Below are 17844 nucleotides of genomic sequence, written 5' to 3' on the forward strand. Positions count from 1 at the left end.
AATTTAATAGTGATGTATAATATAATAATAATAATAATAATAATATAATAATAATAATAATAATATAATAATAATAATAGTCAATTTATTTGTTCACATTAATCATACAAATAGAGTTGAGCCAACAAACATAGTAAAAAAATAAACTCTCTACATAACAATATATACAATAATACAACAATATTACACAATTTTGATGGTAAAGGTTATAGTACAATATTCCCTATGAGAATTAAATAGCTTCTGATCACTCTCAAACAAGATCACATATCATTTGTCTTATTTCTAATGCTTTAACCGCATAGTGTAGATGAAAACTCTGTTTATTTTTTCCTCCGTCAGATTCGACAGTAATACCATTAACCTGTCCTCATTATTCACTATATTTCGACAATATATATCCAGAAATTGAATTCTACATCCTCTATACATGGGGCAGCGCAACAAAAATGTTCTAGAGTTTCTAATTCCCCGTGATTACAAATAGGGCAGTTTCTAGTAGAGTTAATAAAAACTCCTCTATTCTTAAACAGGTATACTCCCTTGTCTGATCTGTATAATATTAATTGTATATATTTGTGTTCGTGTAATATTGAAATTATATTTTAATTGTCAATATTTTTTTAATCGATATTATATTTCAACATTTTTTAATAATGATCCAAGAACGTTGCAGAGCTAGAAAAGGATAGCGTTATCTGCTTTGTCGAATGATAGACAAGGAGCTACACAAATGTTAAATCAAACACTGCCATTACAACGTGGACATCACTTTAGGTAGGCCTATACTCAATTCCTGATCTAGTATATGATAATTTATTAGATTGTTATTTTTGAATCTTTTTCAGATATAGAACATGTCTTTTGACGAGAATAAGGATGTTGGTTTCAAGAAGCCGATAGACCCGCATTTTGGAACGAAGGCCTGTCACGTGGGCCAAGAACCTGACCAATGGGGATACATGGATGCTGTGCCACCCATATGCATGTCGTCAACCTTCAAGCAACTAGAACCGGCTGTTACGGTAAGTTATGACGTCATCTCATTACTAATACAGTACAGTACTGCTTCATTGACCTATTTGATTAGTAATTATGTAGTAGGCATAAAAATAAAAGAAAAATATTGTAATAATGGCGCACAGTACTAATAATGTAATAATAACCATGTACAATGTACAATAATAACAGCACACAGTTTGGGAACCTCTGTATTATATAGTAAGGTATCATTTCGAAAACTTTAAATATTGTTATATTATTGAACATTTATAAAAAAAAAAACATTTAAAAAAAAAACATTTTAAAAATAAATTGGGTATGGAGAGAAAAAACATTGTTTAACAAGTATATATAATTGCTTTATTTATTCATGTATAAAAAGAAATTTCTGTTGAATTAATTGCCATTAGAGTTGACAATGTTACAGAGTAAAAATGAGATTCAAACAAAATTTAAAGTGCACTTCATAAGGATAAATAATTTTGATTAGTTTCAGGAATAATATTATGTTTTATTTATTGTGTTTATTCGAGTTTATTATGTATTTTTTATTAACTATTTTTATTATGGTTTGTTGAGTTTAAAATAATTTTAATTTTACAATGAAGATATATTATAATTTAATAAATATTTGTGTTCAGAGTGAATAACATTATATAGGTATATTCTAATATCTCAGAGTGATTATCTTGTTAATTGTCGCTTACCGAGCAAAGTCTGTTTCTATTTTATAAGTCAAGTTGAGTTATGGTGCAATGGACAAAACATAACAATCAGTTACGGTACAAAAAAATGAAGAAATATTATCAGGTAAATTGAGAAATATAACTATTGTTATTGATTGCTTTTATTGTATGTAAAGGATTATTTTTATATATCCCTCAAATAGCTTAAAGCTAGAGGGATACTATCGCACAATTGTAATATTCAAATAAATAAAAAACATTGAAAGTGGCTTCTTGAAATAAATAGCTTGAACGTCTACGAATGTGTAGATTGTCTCAAATTGAATGCTTGAAGGTTGCTCCTCTATTCTAAACTTCATTGTAGACTACATTCCATACATTCATTCAGATCAGAATAACATTTAAAGCAGAAAAAGTTGACAATTTACCACTTTATAATTTCGATAAATATATTGCAAATGATGAAAGTTCATTTATCTGTTATAAATAAATTAAATCTGGTAAATTTATTCTATCAATTTGTATTTAATTCAATTCTTTGTACGGTAAAATTTACTGGAATTTCCAGTACAGACAAGAAAGGAAATTGATTCTTTCATTGAATCAAATCAATTTTTTTGCAGTAAAAGTGCAGTATTTATTCCTTAATCTACTGTGTTTAAAAAAACAAAAATTGAACAGCAGAAGAAGTGGACTGATTCTTTTCATCACCTGTAACTCGAATTTGAAACTAAATTAGGAAATTGAAGAAATTTTGGGCAATAGCCTGTTTTTTCTTTTCTGATCGTTTTATTGTTTTTGTTAACCTAATAAATAAATGAATTTATTCAAGATCTATTATTTTCTTATTTTAACTAAAGTACCTCTATATCAAAATTCTCAAAGTTAATCATTATTTTACAGTTTTAAGTGATTAGAGAGTGTTATTTTGTTATTAAATTTGGTTTGTAAAATTCAATCCAATTTTTTACAGAAAGCCGAGTATGGTAGAGGAATAAATTGTTTATGTTTATCGCATCCAATTTTATTTGCCAAAAATTCAAAAAATGTATTTTGTTGACAGTCTTATAGCTTATTTCTTTGAAATCCGAGTGTAGAGAAGGAAGTAAATGAATACATTTTCAACTTTTTATAAGAACACTCGAAGTGACGAAGTTTTGATCTGTTACTGTTAGTGTTCATCTCACAGAGTTTAATTTATAGTTTCAATTAATAGTGAAAAAAGTGTATTAACAACACAGGAATAATTTGATTGTATGGTAAGAGATGTTGTATTTCTCCATAATTGAATGAAAATTGTTCCTCCAACAATAACAAACAACATTAGTTCAGCTGGAGATGTGGTAGCAGTGGCGCCATTTAGGGGGGGGGGGGCTAGACCCACCCAAGGATCAGATAAATAATGAAAATGCGGGTCTATCTACACGAATCCTTAAAATCTCATACTGATTCAATACTTTCTTAAACAGCAGTAGTATAATTCCTTCTACAGTATCAACAATGTAGCAAATTTTCCTTGAAAGTATGGCTACGGGTACGGAGTAATAAAGAATATATTTTTCTCTGTGGTATAGTTGAAGCTCAAATAATATAGAATGGGTACAATTATTGATCAGGGCACAATAAGTGAGTTATTGCATAAATTTCAACATGAGAATTAGCAGGTTGCAAGATGTCACAGTGAAAGCAAAAGAAAGGACACAATCAGACAATCAATAATGTATGTACAGAGTTGTTGAGAATCTAACTGAAAGCTAGTTTCCAATATTAGAATATGATATTCAATGAAATTGTCATTGTAAAAGAAAAATGTATCTGTTTCCATGATTTTTAAGAAATCTGTTTCAGTGTATTCCTACTTTAGGGCCTCTCTGTAGGCCTATATTTCTAATAAATATTTCATGATTCAATAATGTATATGTTTGTATTAATACTTCAACCATATTAGTATAAAACTGGAAATAATGAAGCATATAATAACATCTTCGAATGTAACATTTATGGGAAGAACCCAGGACCCTCTATCCTTTGGAGGTATTCCTTCCCCCCTCATACCTCTTGAATTTTGCCACCCCCCACCACTAGCAGTTTGGTTAAATGGCGCCACTGAGTGGTGTTGACAACATCAACGTCTTTTGATTTCAACACATGAATAAATTTCAATTTATTATCAATATACAGTCAAACCTCTACATAACGAAGTTGATTATCCCGAGAAAAAATTCGCTGCAGAGAGGTATTCGTTATTGAGAGGTTCTGTCAAGAAAACTGCCACGATCCTATGGATCTTATAATATCGTATCACGGCGGTAAATGAATGAATATGGTACATAGAACATACCATCGCGAACGTGGGTAGGGTACCTATTAGGCCAATATTTATATGGAAATTTGAAAATTCATGCTGTTTGAAAAAACATGGTTTTTGAATAGTTATAGAATGTAATAAGTAAGTAAATTCACCAATTTATTTTCAGAAAGCTTGATTTGTACTATTAGTGGAGTTTAATCAAAGTACATACTCTGTAGCAATATTTTTCAACTCTTTATACTATTAGATGGAACGCAAAATACGGTTATTTTGTCAATAACTTCACTATAAATATCAACTTTCCTATTTTTTAATGTTTCATATTTGAAAAAGTGAGTAATTTTCGGTTCAATTTTGCATTTGAATAAAAATTCATGTTCGAGAAACGACTCACAACTATTCCAACAGTCAGACGTCTGGTACACTATTTTTCAGTTTTAATCCTTGCCTGATAATTTTGAAAGCATCTAGAACTTTTTGATCTGACGGATTCTTCTCCTCAGGTTCGTCACAGCTATCATCATCATAGTCAGTTCAAAGAATTGAAATGTGTGACAAAAACAAGAATGGGGAAGTCCAGTCGTTCACCTGCCTGCGGTCTACAATAATGACAAGTTCTTGGAATTCAATATCCAGTAACTTGCATTCAATTTCCGACAAGTGTTTCACCCTCTATCAACTGTCTACCACCCTATCTTCTTCCTACCTGAATTGCAATTATTTTTAGTCTATTGACCTTTCTGCTGATACTACTGTAAACAATTCCTTGAAAATAAGCGTCTGCTTCCAATACACACACTACACTTTGTATGTTGAAGTCAAGAGAAAACTTTGTTGTTGAGAGGTCTGAAATTCGTTACATAGAGGTAAAAAAGCAGCAAAAACTCTAAAATGTCATGGGACCAGGTAAAAATTCGTTGTGTAGAGGATTTCGTTAAGTGGAGGTTCGACTGTAATAATTTATTTATTATTTAATATAATTCATCACTTTTTAGAAATTCGAGTACGGCCGAGGTGGCAACCCCAGCCGTCAATGCCTTGAACAATGTCTAGCCAGCCTGGAGGGCGCAAAATACGGCATGTGCTTCGCAACGGGACTCGGCGCCCTAACTTGCATTACTAGCCTCATCGGTACAGGAGACCATGTGCTGTGTGTTGATGACCTCTACGGTGGCACTAACAGGTCAGTATCTCTCTCTTATTTATGAATAAAGAATGAAAATGAATAAAGAATGAAAATGAATGAAGAATCTCTCTTCATCTATTCATCTATAGTGAGGTCCACGTTATCCTATTATATTGAGCGAGCAATTTCTGTATATTTTTATATCTGTTTATTTATGTTCAACGGATCTCGAAAACGGCTCCAACGATTTTCACGAAATTTGGAACATAGTAGGTTTATGACATAACAATTCGATTGCACTAGGTCTCATCCTTGGGAAAACTCGCTGAACGACATTAAAAGGATGATTCATCCTTGGCTGAAACAGCTGAGAATTTCGACGTCTGTGGATAGTAAAAAGTGAACGAGTGATTCTTTGCAAAATCAAAATATCGCATCCCCGAAATTCATAAGCTGACGTATAGCCAGTTGTAAAATATAAACATAATCATTTTAGAGAATAGTGTTCTGTTTATCAATAAATATAAAAATAACGAGCGAAGCACGACACATATTATATATTATATAGTGAGGTTCCAATTTGAAAACTTTAAATATTGTTATATTACGGTATTGAAAATGTATGAGAAAATAATATGTAATGTTCCTGAATTTGTGAATAAACTACTCTGGATGTGTCGTCCAACATCCAGAGAAATTATCATTATTATTTTTAGAAAATAATTATACAAAATTATTATAATAGGAAAAATAGATTCTTACTTCATGTATGATAGATATAGGATGAATCTATAAATGATTACCGTACTTCAATTTGTAAAACCTATCATATATATGTAATGTGAGAAAAATTTGAAAAAAAAAATATTCAATCAACAAAATATTCAATATTTTGATTGTATGGTGTATTCTATTCAATCTCAATTATAACAATTTATTGTTTAATCATTGATAAACATATTATTTTCTTGACGAACAAAATATAATAAAATAAATAAATAAATAATTTTATTTCCATCATAAAATTCACTTGACATTGTAATTGATTATTTCAAACAAGAATGAACAGTTGATATTACATGAGATATACCGGTATCATTATTTATCTTCTAAAGAAGGCAGTGGGGCATAGAATCGGCAACGCCGTTCTCCTATCTTTCTCCACTGCCATATTATAACGTGTACCTCATTATCTGAATGATCATTCATGGTTGATTTGATCTTTTCAAATTTTCTGATTTATTCATATTCACAATCATTATTTATCTTCTATAGAAGGCGGTGGCAGGACAGAGTATCGGCAACACTGTTCTCCTATCTTTCTCCACTGCCATTTTAACGTGGACCTCACCATATATGTACAATCTTTCATGGATGATTCGATTTTCTTCAATTTTCTGACTGGTTCAAATTCCCAATCGTTATTCTACTGATCCGTTCATTGGGTATAACATTCGAATTTCTCTTTGAACAGGTATTTCCGTAATATTGCGGCGAAAAACGGCATTGAATCTACATTTCTTAACGCTGATGATCCTGTAAAGTTTGTAGCAGCTATGAAACCTAACACCAAGGTAAAATACTATTTTATTTTTATTTATAAAAAATCATTTTATCTAATGAAAATTTTGCTAATGATAAGTCTGTGATTTCTTTAATAATATGAGAGTATTACCAGAGACAAGAATAATATACTTACTTATCCTTCATCTATGGTATTACCATGGAGAAAAGATAGCATAAGTAGATACACAGACTTTAAAGATGCATAGAAAACTTTAAAAAACTTTTTGTTTTATTTATAGACTCACATACAGCGCTATAGTGAGGTCCACGTTATAATGGCAGTGGATAAAGATAGAAAAATAGCGATGCCGATTCTCTGAAGTAATTAATTATATTTCTACACTGTCGAAAACATAATGGGCATCGTTTTGGACCTAGAAATGGATAGTACCACCAGCTTTGTCGAATGATAGACAAGGATAGCAAAACCAAAGTTGATCAAATACTGTCATTATAACGTGGACCTCACTATAGTGTCGGCCATTGAGGGGGCAACCTATAAGATTATTACATACCAATGCCTTTGTAATCTATAATATTACAAATATATAGATATAATATCTCGTGCTAAAATACCCCAATGGCGGCCTTCAATTTCAAGTAAGAGCTATCATTGGGAAGGCATAGGCATTGTGGGTCTATATCTCTTTAAGGTCTTTGAGTAGATATACCATGGTATAGGTCGTTTATGTTCCAAATTTCAAGCCAGCATCAGTTTCATGTTAACTCAAGCTGATTACTGTCGACTACTGTCTATTATTACTGTTTTGAATTGAAAGAATAAGACGTTGATATTGTCAACACCACTATATTTATTCGAAAATTATTCATATTACAGAACCAGGTTTCATGGTAGCACCTACCACATCTTCAGCTGAGCTAATCTCCACAGTTCAGCTGAAGCTGTGGTAGCTGTAACCATGAAACCTGGTTCTGTAATGTGAATTAATTTTTGAACAAATATAGTGATATTGACAACATCAACGTCTTATACTTTCAATTATGGAGAACAGTAGACCTCACGCAGTATTCTCATCCACAAGTACCTGATTGAAACTATATACCTTATGGAAATACAGCAATAGACTGGCTTCTCCACACATCTGTGTAATCACTTGGCAGCTGATTTATGATGGATAATTCTATAGTCTGATTTTACTCTAATATTAGCGTATGAAGGAGGCTCCTTTTTCCTTTTATATTATCCTTGAAATGCAAAATTTCCAAAAACCTTGTATATACGTCGACGCGAAATTAAAAAAGGAACATACCTGTCAAATTTCATGAAAATCTATCACCGCGTTTCGCCGTAAATGCGCAACATATAAACATTTAAACATTAAGAGAAATGCCAAACCGTCGACTTGAATCTAAAGGTGCGTACAGACTGTCGCTCTGCTCCGCAACCGAACGTCACTCCAGCAGAGCGATTGATGATCGACCGGGGAGCAACAGTGGTTCGACCGGGGAACGCGAGAAGATCTTCCGTAACGTTCATGATGGGTGCGTGGGCGGAGCGACTGTGGTTCGATGGAGGAACGAGGGCGGTACGAGGGCGGAGCGTGCTCGGTGCGGGTTGGAAGTGCGTATATGTGTACGCAGCTTTAGACCTCACTTCGTTCGGTCAATTAAAAATGAAAAATATTATGTTATTTAGACTCGTATCACAGACTAGAATGTTTGAATCTGTGTTCATAACTAAATTTGGGAGAAGAATATGAAAAGGTTTGTCTGTTTTTGTTAAAACTACTTGTGATAGCAGTTGCTATGACAATTTTATTCTGTTCAAGGTGTGAAGCTGCGTTTACACCAAAGTTATTAACAAAATGTGTATTTTTCCGTCCTTATAGATTCTATTAGATTGAACATAACTTATCATACACATGATGTGCATATGTGTTTGTCAGGCTCCGTTCAATCTAATAGAATCTATAAAAACGGAAAAATTGTCAAAAACCGCCGATTTTATTAAAAGTTGGAAATATTCTTAGTTTTAGAAATAATAAGTTACTAACTTTTAATAAAATCTGTAGTTTTTGACAATTTCTTAGTCTTTTCATTCAATTAAATTATCCTTAAACAGCTATTATACTGTTAAAGTTCTATCGAAACTCTACTATAGAAGGAGCTGCTCCAATTTTCTGATAAAGAATTCATTTTATTTTTGTATCTTATGCAAAATATGCTACTACAGTATATATTTTCAATTTTCTTGTTACAGATTATCTGGTTGGAAAGTCCTACAAACCCTACCCTGAAAATGAAAAATATGCTACTATATATTTTCAATTTTCTTGTTACAGATTATCTGGTTAGAAAGCCCTACAAACCCTACCCTGAAAATCTGGGACATCGAGAAAATTAGTGAACTAGCCAAGAAAAAATCGAAAGACATCATTGTTGTAGTCGATAACACGTTTTGACTCCCTATTTCCAGGTAAGATTGGTTTATTTTTGATACAATAAATTATTACCTTTAACTAGACCCAGTTTCTATAACAATTATTATTAAATCTGTCAACCCATTATTAAACCTATAGATTTAATACTCACTTTTTGTGTAGTTGAGAAGTTGATATTGTGGTAATTATTCATATTATTTATTTATTTTATTCATCTATTGTATAAAATACTATAATCATAATACAGTCATGACATTGGAGAAAAAACTAGGCTGAGCCTGTACTATTTCTCTCCAAAAATTTTGATAAAATGTTAATATTGTCCAAAAGATAAGGTTATGTGATCACACACTGCTTCGTCACTTGATTTTCAGTCCAAGAATGATGATCTAAAATTTTGAATTTTGAAGGTTGATTTTATAGTCTACTCTAAATAAATTACAGAATGTATCACAATAAATTAGAAACTTTAGAAATATTGCACTTATTTAAAAAATTTGAATACAAAATCAAAAACCTACTCACTATTTGTTATATTAAATAATAATTATTATAAGACCTACTCACTATTATTATATTAAGTAAACAGACTAAAAAATTGTCAAAATCTGTGGTTTTTGACAATTTCTTAGTCTGTTTATTTAATATGATTTAATAGTCCATTCGATTCTATAGGTGTCCTAGAAACTGGCCTTTATAAGAATAACACTAGTTGACTAAAGAGCGTCTTAATTTAAACTGTTAGAATTAGTAGAATGAGAATCATTCATGCTATTTATAAGAAATGCTGACAGTGATAGTGAATCTCAGTATGATTAGTTAATAACTCAAGTCAAATGTATTTATTTATTTGAATGTTGATAAATTTTCATGAATATTATTCCTAACCAACAAAACATTCCCGGTCGGCACAGTTGCGAAAATGATCGCGAGACGGTCGAAAAGTAGGTCTACTACAGTCAGAGAGTGACTAGAGTGAGTAAGAGAAACTGATTTTTTACTAAAATATTTTACTGAATGTCGTTTGAAATACATGGGAAAAGTGTGTTAATATTATTCTATTTATTTCAGAAACCATTGGAATTGGGAGCTGATATTGTAATGTATTCTGCCACCAAATATTTGAACGGACATTCTGATGTTATCATGGGAGCAGCTACCTTGAACGATGATAAAATCTACGAGCAACTACGCTTCAATCTAAATAGTAAGTAGTTGTGAATAACAATAATCAAGTAATATGTGTAATGATAGTTCGCCTCCATGGTGCACATTGGGTAACGCTAAATGGTCTAGCAAATAATGGCTGTCAGACAAACGTATGTTCTCCTGACCAAAAACTACTATGGTGATACTGTATCATTTTGTGGTGATACTGTATCATTTATGGTGATACAGTAGAGAAGACAATGGCGGTCAGACAACTTATGTTCTCCTGACCAAAAACTACTGTGGTGATACTGTATCATTTTGTGGTGATACTGTATCATTTATGGTGATACAATAGAGAAGACAATGGCGGTCAGACAAACTTATGTTCTCCTGACCAAAAACTACTGTGGTGATACTGTATCATTTTGTGGTGATACTGTATCATTTATGGTGATACAGTAGAGAAGACAATGGCGGTCAGACAAACTTATGTTCTCCTGACCGAAAACTACTGTGGTGATACTGTATCATTTTGTGGTGATACTGTATCATTTTGTGGTGATACTGTATCATTTATGGTAATACAGTAGAGAAGACAATGGCGGTCAGACAAACTTATGTTCTCCTGACCAATAACTACTGTGGTGATATTGTATCATTTTGTGCTGATACTGTATCATTTATGGTGATACAATAGAGAATACAATGGCGGTCAGACAAACTTATGTTCTCCTGACCGAAAACTACACAACATCTCAAAGAATTTGGAAATATACAGTGTATATGTAGACATTTGAGACTCATGAGCTATATATTTGTAGTGTGTCTGTCATATGCTAAATAATAATAATCAAGTAATAGAAAGTGAAAATTGTAAATAACTCAAGTTAATTGAAGCAGTAAGTAACAGAGTACAAATATATATGATTCATGATTATAGAGTAAGTGTTGGGTTTATAGGAAATTTTATTTGTGGATTTCATATGATAAAATAGGTTAAATAAAACTGGATGAAATAAACTGGATAAAATAAACTGAATGATTAAATGTTTTACTGTAATGTAGAGTTGCTAAAATTGAACTAAGAAAATATTAAATGAACTGGTGGCAAATATCAGATGATTCGCCCCAGGTTGAATAAGAAGCTAATATAATAGTTAAAATTAATAATTGATTTATCATTTAACGAAAATCCAAATTAGCTGTTATCGAGTAACACCAATAATTCTGCTTCTGCAAATATTGACAGCTGGGAGAACTGTAATGTCTTTACATCTGCAAACTTGGAACTGTAAAATCTGAAAGACAAGATATTAGTTTTGGTTGTTCCATCTTTACTACTTATAGTAACAAGTTTTTGTGGATAGGACCACAGAAAATAGAGTTTACATTGAGTTTGATATTAGAATCTATATCATATTCTAACTGATACTAACTGAATTTAATGAACCATTAAACCTATAGATTTGATAAAAATAATGTCCTAAAAATCAGACCTCAGTGTACTCAACTTAAATATTTATATTATTTTTATCAAGTACTTGGATTATAGATAAAATTCAACATCCATCAACAGAATATTGTATCATTTGTACTGCTGTTATTAGATTAAAAAAATGTATTTCTTATTTTTAGAACTCGTGGCTGGAGCTCAAGGCTTCTTTTTCATGCCAGAACGCCAAAAACTATTGTGTTTTAATATTTTTTTAATATAATATCTGAATATGAAAAGTCAGAAATATTAAGATTAATCGTAGCCTACAATGCACAACATGATCTTTCCATATCTTCAACAACTCAAACCTCCTCTCAAACAGGAAGTCTACAAATGTTTAACGATTATTTCTCGTTGTTTTTTATCTAGCAAACGGTATAGTCCCGTCTCCATTCGACTGCTACCTGGTAAACCGTAGTTTAAAAACGCTCAACATCCGTATGGAGCAGCATATGAAGAACGGTCTGGCGGTTGGAAGATTCCTGGAGTCCCATCCTGATGTCGAGAAGGTCCTTCATCCTGGTAAATATCTTTCGAAATCCTTCCAAAATCATGCAGAGTTTGAGATCCTCCTTGTAGTCTATGAATTGAAATAGTCTGTAGTCCATAGTCTGGTGAATATTTTTCCAAATCCTGCAAAGCTAGAGATCCTTCTTGTAGTCTGTAAATTGATATTTCCAGTCTTATCAGGGTGTCGAGAAAGTCCTTCATCCTGGTTAATATCTTTCGAAATCCTTCCAAAACTCATGCAGAGCTAGAGATCCTTCTTGCAGTCTGTGGACTGATATTTCTAGTCTCATACTGATGTCGAGAAAGTCCTCCATCCTGGTAAATGTATATCCAAATCCTTCCTAAAATCCTGCAGAGCTCGAGATCCTTCTGTCTTTCATTCCGATGTCGAGAAAGTCCTTCATAAAGGTTAATATATTTCGAAATCCTTCCAAAACTCATGCAGAGCTAGAGGTCTTTCTTGTAGTCTGTAAATTGATATTTCTAGTCTTATCCTGTTGTCGAGAAAGTTCTTCATCCTAGTAAATATATCTCCAAATCCTGCAAAGCTAGAGATCCTCCACGCAGTCTGTAAATTGATATTTATAGTTTTATCCCGATGTTAAGAAAGTCCTTCATCCTGGTAAATATATTTCGAAATCCTTTCTAAAATCCTCTAGAATTCGAGGCCCTTCTTTGCCGTAATCTGAAAATCAAGAAGTGGTTCTATATCAATAGTTTTAATTTTTATACAATGGTATAATTATTTCTTATACTATTATTAAAGATTCAATATATGATTTGTTCGAATCCGATTTGACCAAGATTAATTTTTTCGAATATATTTATATAAAGGTTGTTTTTATACTCTACTTCTTACTTTGATGTTTTATCATATTATAATACAAACTGCAATTTTTTTTATTTATTTACATTGCAAATGACACTAATGTAATAACATTGGAAGATAAAATAATAAGGTAGTCCTTGTGCTATTTTTCTACCAAATTTATAGGTGGCAAAGTCCAAGATAAGGTTAGAATTTCATGTGTACAATTTTTATAACATTTCAGTCCATTAGAACTATTAAAACTATAAATTTTGAATTTAGATGGCTTGAATTAATAATCAATTTATAGAAATATTCCACTCAATTACCACTTGTAACGAATAATAAATTGCAATTTCAAGTTTTATAGTGTGAATGGTAGTATCATAGAGAAACAATAGCGTAAGTAGATATCCCATGGTATAGGGCGTTTATGTCGCAACTTTTACTGTTATCCCAAGCCGATTACTGTCGATTATTGTTGATTTTTACTGTTTTGACCGGGTAAGATTGTATGAACGGCACAATATGAAAGACTACCAGCGTCATAAAGCTTCACGGGAAAGAACTACGTGGGCTATCGGCTTGAGATAACAGTAAAAGTTGCGACATAAACGCCCTATACCATGGGATATCTACTTATGCTATTGTTTCTCTATGGTAGTATTTAATTAACATTGGTGTCGCTATCCTTGTCTATCATTCGATAAAGTAGAGAGCACTCTTCTTTCTAACTTTATATCCTTTTCTACCTCTGCAACAAGGCCAAATCGTTTTTCAGCAATGTAAAAATATAATATTAATTAACAAAATATCAATCTCAACTATAAACATTTATTATTGAATCATTAAAAATATATTTTCTTGACGATTAAAATATAAATTGATAATGGTCAGATATACTGGTATATACTGGTATATGATGGTATATATAATGGTAGATATACAGGATAACTATCCTCTATGTGGAAAGCACAGAATACAAGATATATATTATAGAAGTTTTATCTATATATTATAGAAGTTTTCTCTGGTGGAAAGGCTTGAAAAATCATACATTTTATTTCTTATAGTGGAACCTTTCTTTATTGTATACTTACTATCAATTTCTAGTTTATTTATTTACATTGCAAATGACACTAATGTATAACATTGGAAGATAAAATAATAAGATAGTCCTTGTGCTATTTTTCTTCCAAATTTATAGGTGACAAAGTCCAAGATAAGGTTAGAATTTCATGTGTACAATTTTTATAACATTTCAGTCGAAAATAAACTATAAATTTTGAATTTAGATGGCTTGAATTAATAATCAATTTATAGAAATATTCCACTTAATTACCACTTATAACGAATTATAAATTGCAATTTCAAGTTTTATAGTGTGAATGGTAGTATCATAGAGAAACAATAGCGTAAGTAGATATCCCATGGTATAGGGCGTTTATGTCGCAACTTTTACTGTTATCCCAAGCCGATTACTGTCCGATTATTGTTGATTTTTACTGTTTTGACCGGGTAAGATTGTATGAACGGCACAATATGAAAGACTACCAGCGTCATAAAGCTTCACGGGAAAGAACTACGTGGGCTATCGGCTTGAGATAACAGTAAAAGTTGCGACATAAACGCCCTATACCATGGGATATCTACTTATGCTATTGTTTCTCTATGGTAGTATTTAATTAACATTGTGTCGCTATCCTTGTCTATCATTCGATAAAGTAGAGAGCACTCTTCTTTCTAACTTTATATCCTTTTCTACCTCTGCAAAATGGCCAAATCGTTTTTCAGCAATGTAAAAATATAATTAATTGACAAAATATTAATCTCAACTATAAACATCTATTATTGAATCATTAAAATATAATTTCTTGACGAATAAAATATAATTGATAATGTTCAGATATACTGGTATATACTGGTATATGATGGTATATATAATGGTAGATATACAGGATAACTATCCTCTATGTGGAAAGCACAGAATACAAGATATATATTAAGTTTTATCTATATATTATAGAAGTTTTATCTGTATATTATAGAGTTTTATCTATATATTATAGAAGTTTTATCTCTATATTATAGAAGTTTTATCTATATATTATAGAAGTTTTCTCTGGTGGAAAGGCTTGAAAAATCATACATTTTATTTCTTATAGTGGAACCTTTCTTTATTGTATACTTACTATCAATTTCTAGTTTATTTATTTCTTGACTGAAAAGTGGATTCAAATCAATTCAAGTGGATAGCATAACCTATCATTTTCATACATTCATAACTCTACCTTCATTGTATTATCATTCATCCCATCATCATCACCTAGGCTTAAAATACTTCTAGAAAGTCGCCTTTGTAAAATAATAAATAAATAAATTTGTTTTTATATGTGTGATCATACATTCAATAAACAAAACTGTTTTTTTTCTTTTTTTCTAGGATTACCTTCCTATCCAAAACATGAGCTAGCTCTACGCCAAATGTCAGGGTATGGAGGGATGGTCTCATTCTATCATAAATATGGTCTACAAGAGAGCAAAACATTCCTGAAGAAGCTCAAAGTATTCACATTGGCCGAAAGTTTGGGAGGTCATAAGAGTTTGGCCGAGTTACCGTGAGTAATAAATAGATATTCAACTATTTACTACCAATTATTATTTATGATTTATTAGATTATTCATCAATGTTTAGCTTATATATATATTTTGGACGAAAATTGATCTTGACCGTTTTACAGTAGAAACATAACCTATTTTTGGGCATTTTATTAATTTATCGAAATTTGGGAATGGAATAGATTTGGGCCAAGCCTGTTGTTCCTTCCTAATCATTTTTATATAATTTGTGTTTTTGACCACGAATAAATAAATAAATAAATGTTGAAAATGCATAATCATACAATAATTGGGTATGAAAATAACAGGTTTAGCACATATTAATAAATTTGAAGATGAACTTCTTTTAACACATATAGACCTCGCGCTCAATAAGTTACATTGACCTGTTGTTTTGTTTTCTCAAAAATTAATAAATAATTCATCAATTTGAATTCTAGAAAAAATCCTAAATAAACATAGAGCTTTCTGTCCTATCGTACCGTGACGTGTCGTCCCGGAATGTGAGTGTGAGCGCTGTTATCAGGTCTGGCTGCAACTGTTTACAACGTTGATGGAAAGATACATTTTCAAGATGTTCGATGTTTTTGAACGGGTAGTATTATAGTCCACTAAACAGCTGATTTATGATGAATAATTCTATAGTCTGATTTTTACTCTAATATTGGCGTATGAAGGAGGCTCCTTTTTCCTTTTATATTATCCTTGAAATGCAAAATTTCCAAAAACCTTGTATATACGTCGACGCGCAATTTAAAAAGAAACATAACTGTCAAATTTCTTGAAAATCTATTCCCGCGTTTCGCCGTAAATGCGCAACATATAAACATTTAGAGAAATACCAAACCGTCGACTTGAATCTTAGACCTCTCTTCGCTCGGTCAATTATTAATTCATTAGCATTTGAATGAATAATTGCAATATCTCAGTAATTTCCATCTGTAATTTGAATATATCCAGTCATATGAGCTAGCATGAACGGATTGAAATTTCGCAGAATTTGGCAACACGGATATCTTCTTCAAGTCTCAACTCATTTTTGACCGAGCGAAGTGAGGTCTAAGATTCAAGTCGACGGTTTGGCATTTCTCTTAATGTTTATATGTTGCGCATTTACGGCGAAACGCGGTAATAGATGTTCATGAAACTTGACAGGTATGTTCCTTTTTTAATTGCGCGTCGACGTATATACAAGGTTTTTGGAAATTTGCATTTCAAGGATAATATGAAAGGAAAATGGAGCCTCCTTCATACGCCAATATTAGAGTAAAAACCAGAATATAGAATTATTCATCATAAATCTGCTGTTTAGTGGACTATAATACTACCTGTTCAAAAACATCGAACATCTTGAAAATGTATCTTTCCATCAACGTTGTAGACAGTTGTTGCAGCCAGACCTGATAACAGCGCTCACACTCACATTCCGGGACGACACGTCACGGTACGATAGGACAGAAAGCTCTATGTTTATTTAGGATTTTTTCTAGAGTTTTTAAATTGACAAATTATTTATTAATTTTTGAGAAAACATAACAACAGGTCAATGAGCGCGAGGGTCTACTGTTCACAGAACTACTAGTATACAAGCTATAGATAATCTCCCTATACGAGAAGATCCTGAGATGTCAATTTGAATACATCCAGTCATATGGGCTTACATGAAAGGATTGAAATTTCGCACAACTTGGCAACACGATATCTTCTCCAAGTCTCAACTTATTTTACACAGTCTGCAGTGCAATTTTGTATAGGGATTGATTATTTGACTATTATTTAGTGATTTATTCTGATTTTAATTGATTTATTCACTTCTTTCAGGTGCATTATGACCCACGCCTCAGTACCTCCAGATCACAGAGCTCTGATAGGTATCACGGATAATTTCATCAGGTTATCAGTTGGTCTGGAATCCAGCCCTGATCTACTCAATGATCTGGACCAAGCTCTGAGATCTATGCGGAAATAACTTAATTAGAAAATAAATGTCATCAGAGATATACGATCTTATTATTGAGTTTTACTAATTTTGATTGTTTTATATTTGAATCCTTTCCCAATAGACTGTGAGGACGTATAGAATTCATTCCTTGATTTGGATCAAGTTCTTAGATCAACCTATGATAACTTCATTGGAAAATACACATGTCGTCGGGAAAATACGGGC

At 31.8% G+C, this 17844-nt stretch overlaps 2 protein-coding genes across 3 annotated transcripts in view; one reads left to right on the forward strand and one right to left on the reverse strand.

Annotated features, from left to right (window-relative positions):
- The first annotated feature begins 816 nt into the window (after positions 1–816).
- Positions 817–17704, forward strand: LOC111044441 (cystathionine gamma-lyase). Its single transcript, XM_039439580.1, is given in 9 exon segments — positions 817–1025; positions 4995–5182; positions 6600–6699; positions 8995–9109; positions 9112–9128; positions 10165–10300; positions 12110–12262; positions 15502–15676; positions 17499–17704. Coding segments are annotated over 9 exon segments (1200 nt in total). The 5' UTR covers positions 817–857; the 3' UTR covers positions 17647–17704.
- The window catches only part of LOC111044442 (armadillo repeat-containing protein 7), a 37020-nt gene continuing 31432 nt past the window's right edge, over positions 12257–17844 (reverse strand). The window contains exon 5 of one of the 2 annotated variants that reach the window (XM_039439582.1): positions 12257–12935. Coding sequence is in view for 1 of the 2 variants with exons in the window: in XM_039439583.1 (XP_039295517.1) it covers positions 12865–12935 (71 nt within the window). In the remaining variant the exon portion in view is untranslated. The remainder of the gene's footprint in view (positions 12936–17844) is intronic. The other variant, XM_039439583.1, reaches the window with a different exon arrangement.

The sequence above is a fragment of the Nilaparvata lugens genome, chromosome 13, assembly GCF_014356525.2.
Source record: "Nilaparvata lugens isolate BPH chromosome 13, ASM1435652v1, whole genome shotgun sequence".
NCBI lineage: Eukaryota > Metazoa > Arthropoda > Insecta > Hemiptera > Delphacidae > Nilaparvata > Nilaparvata lugens.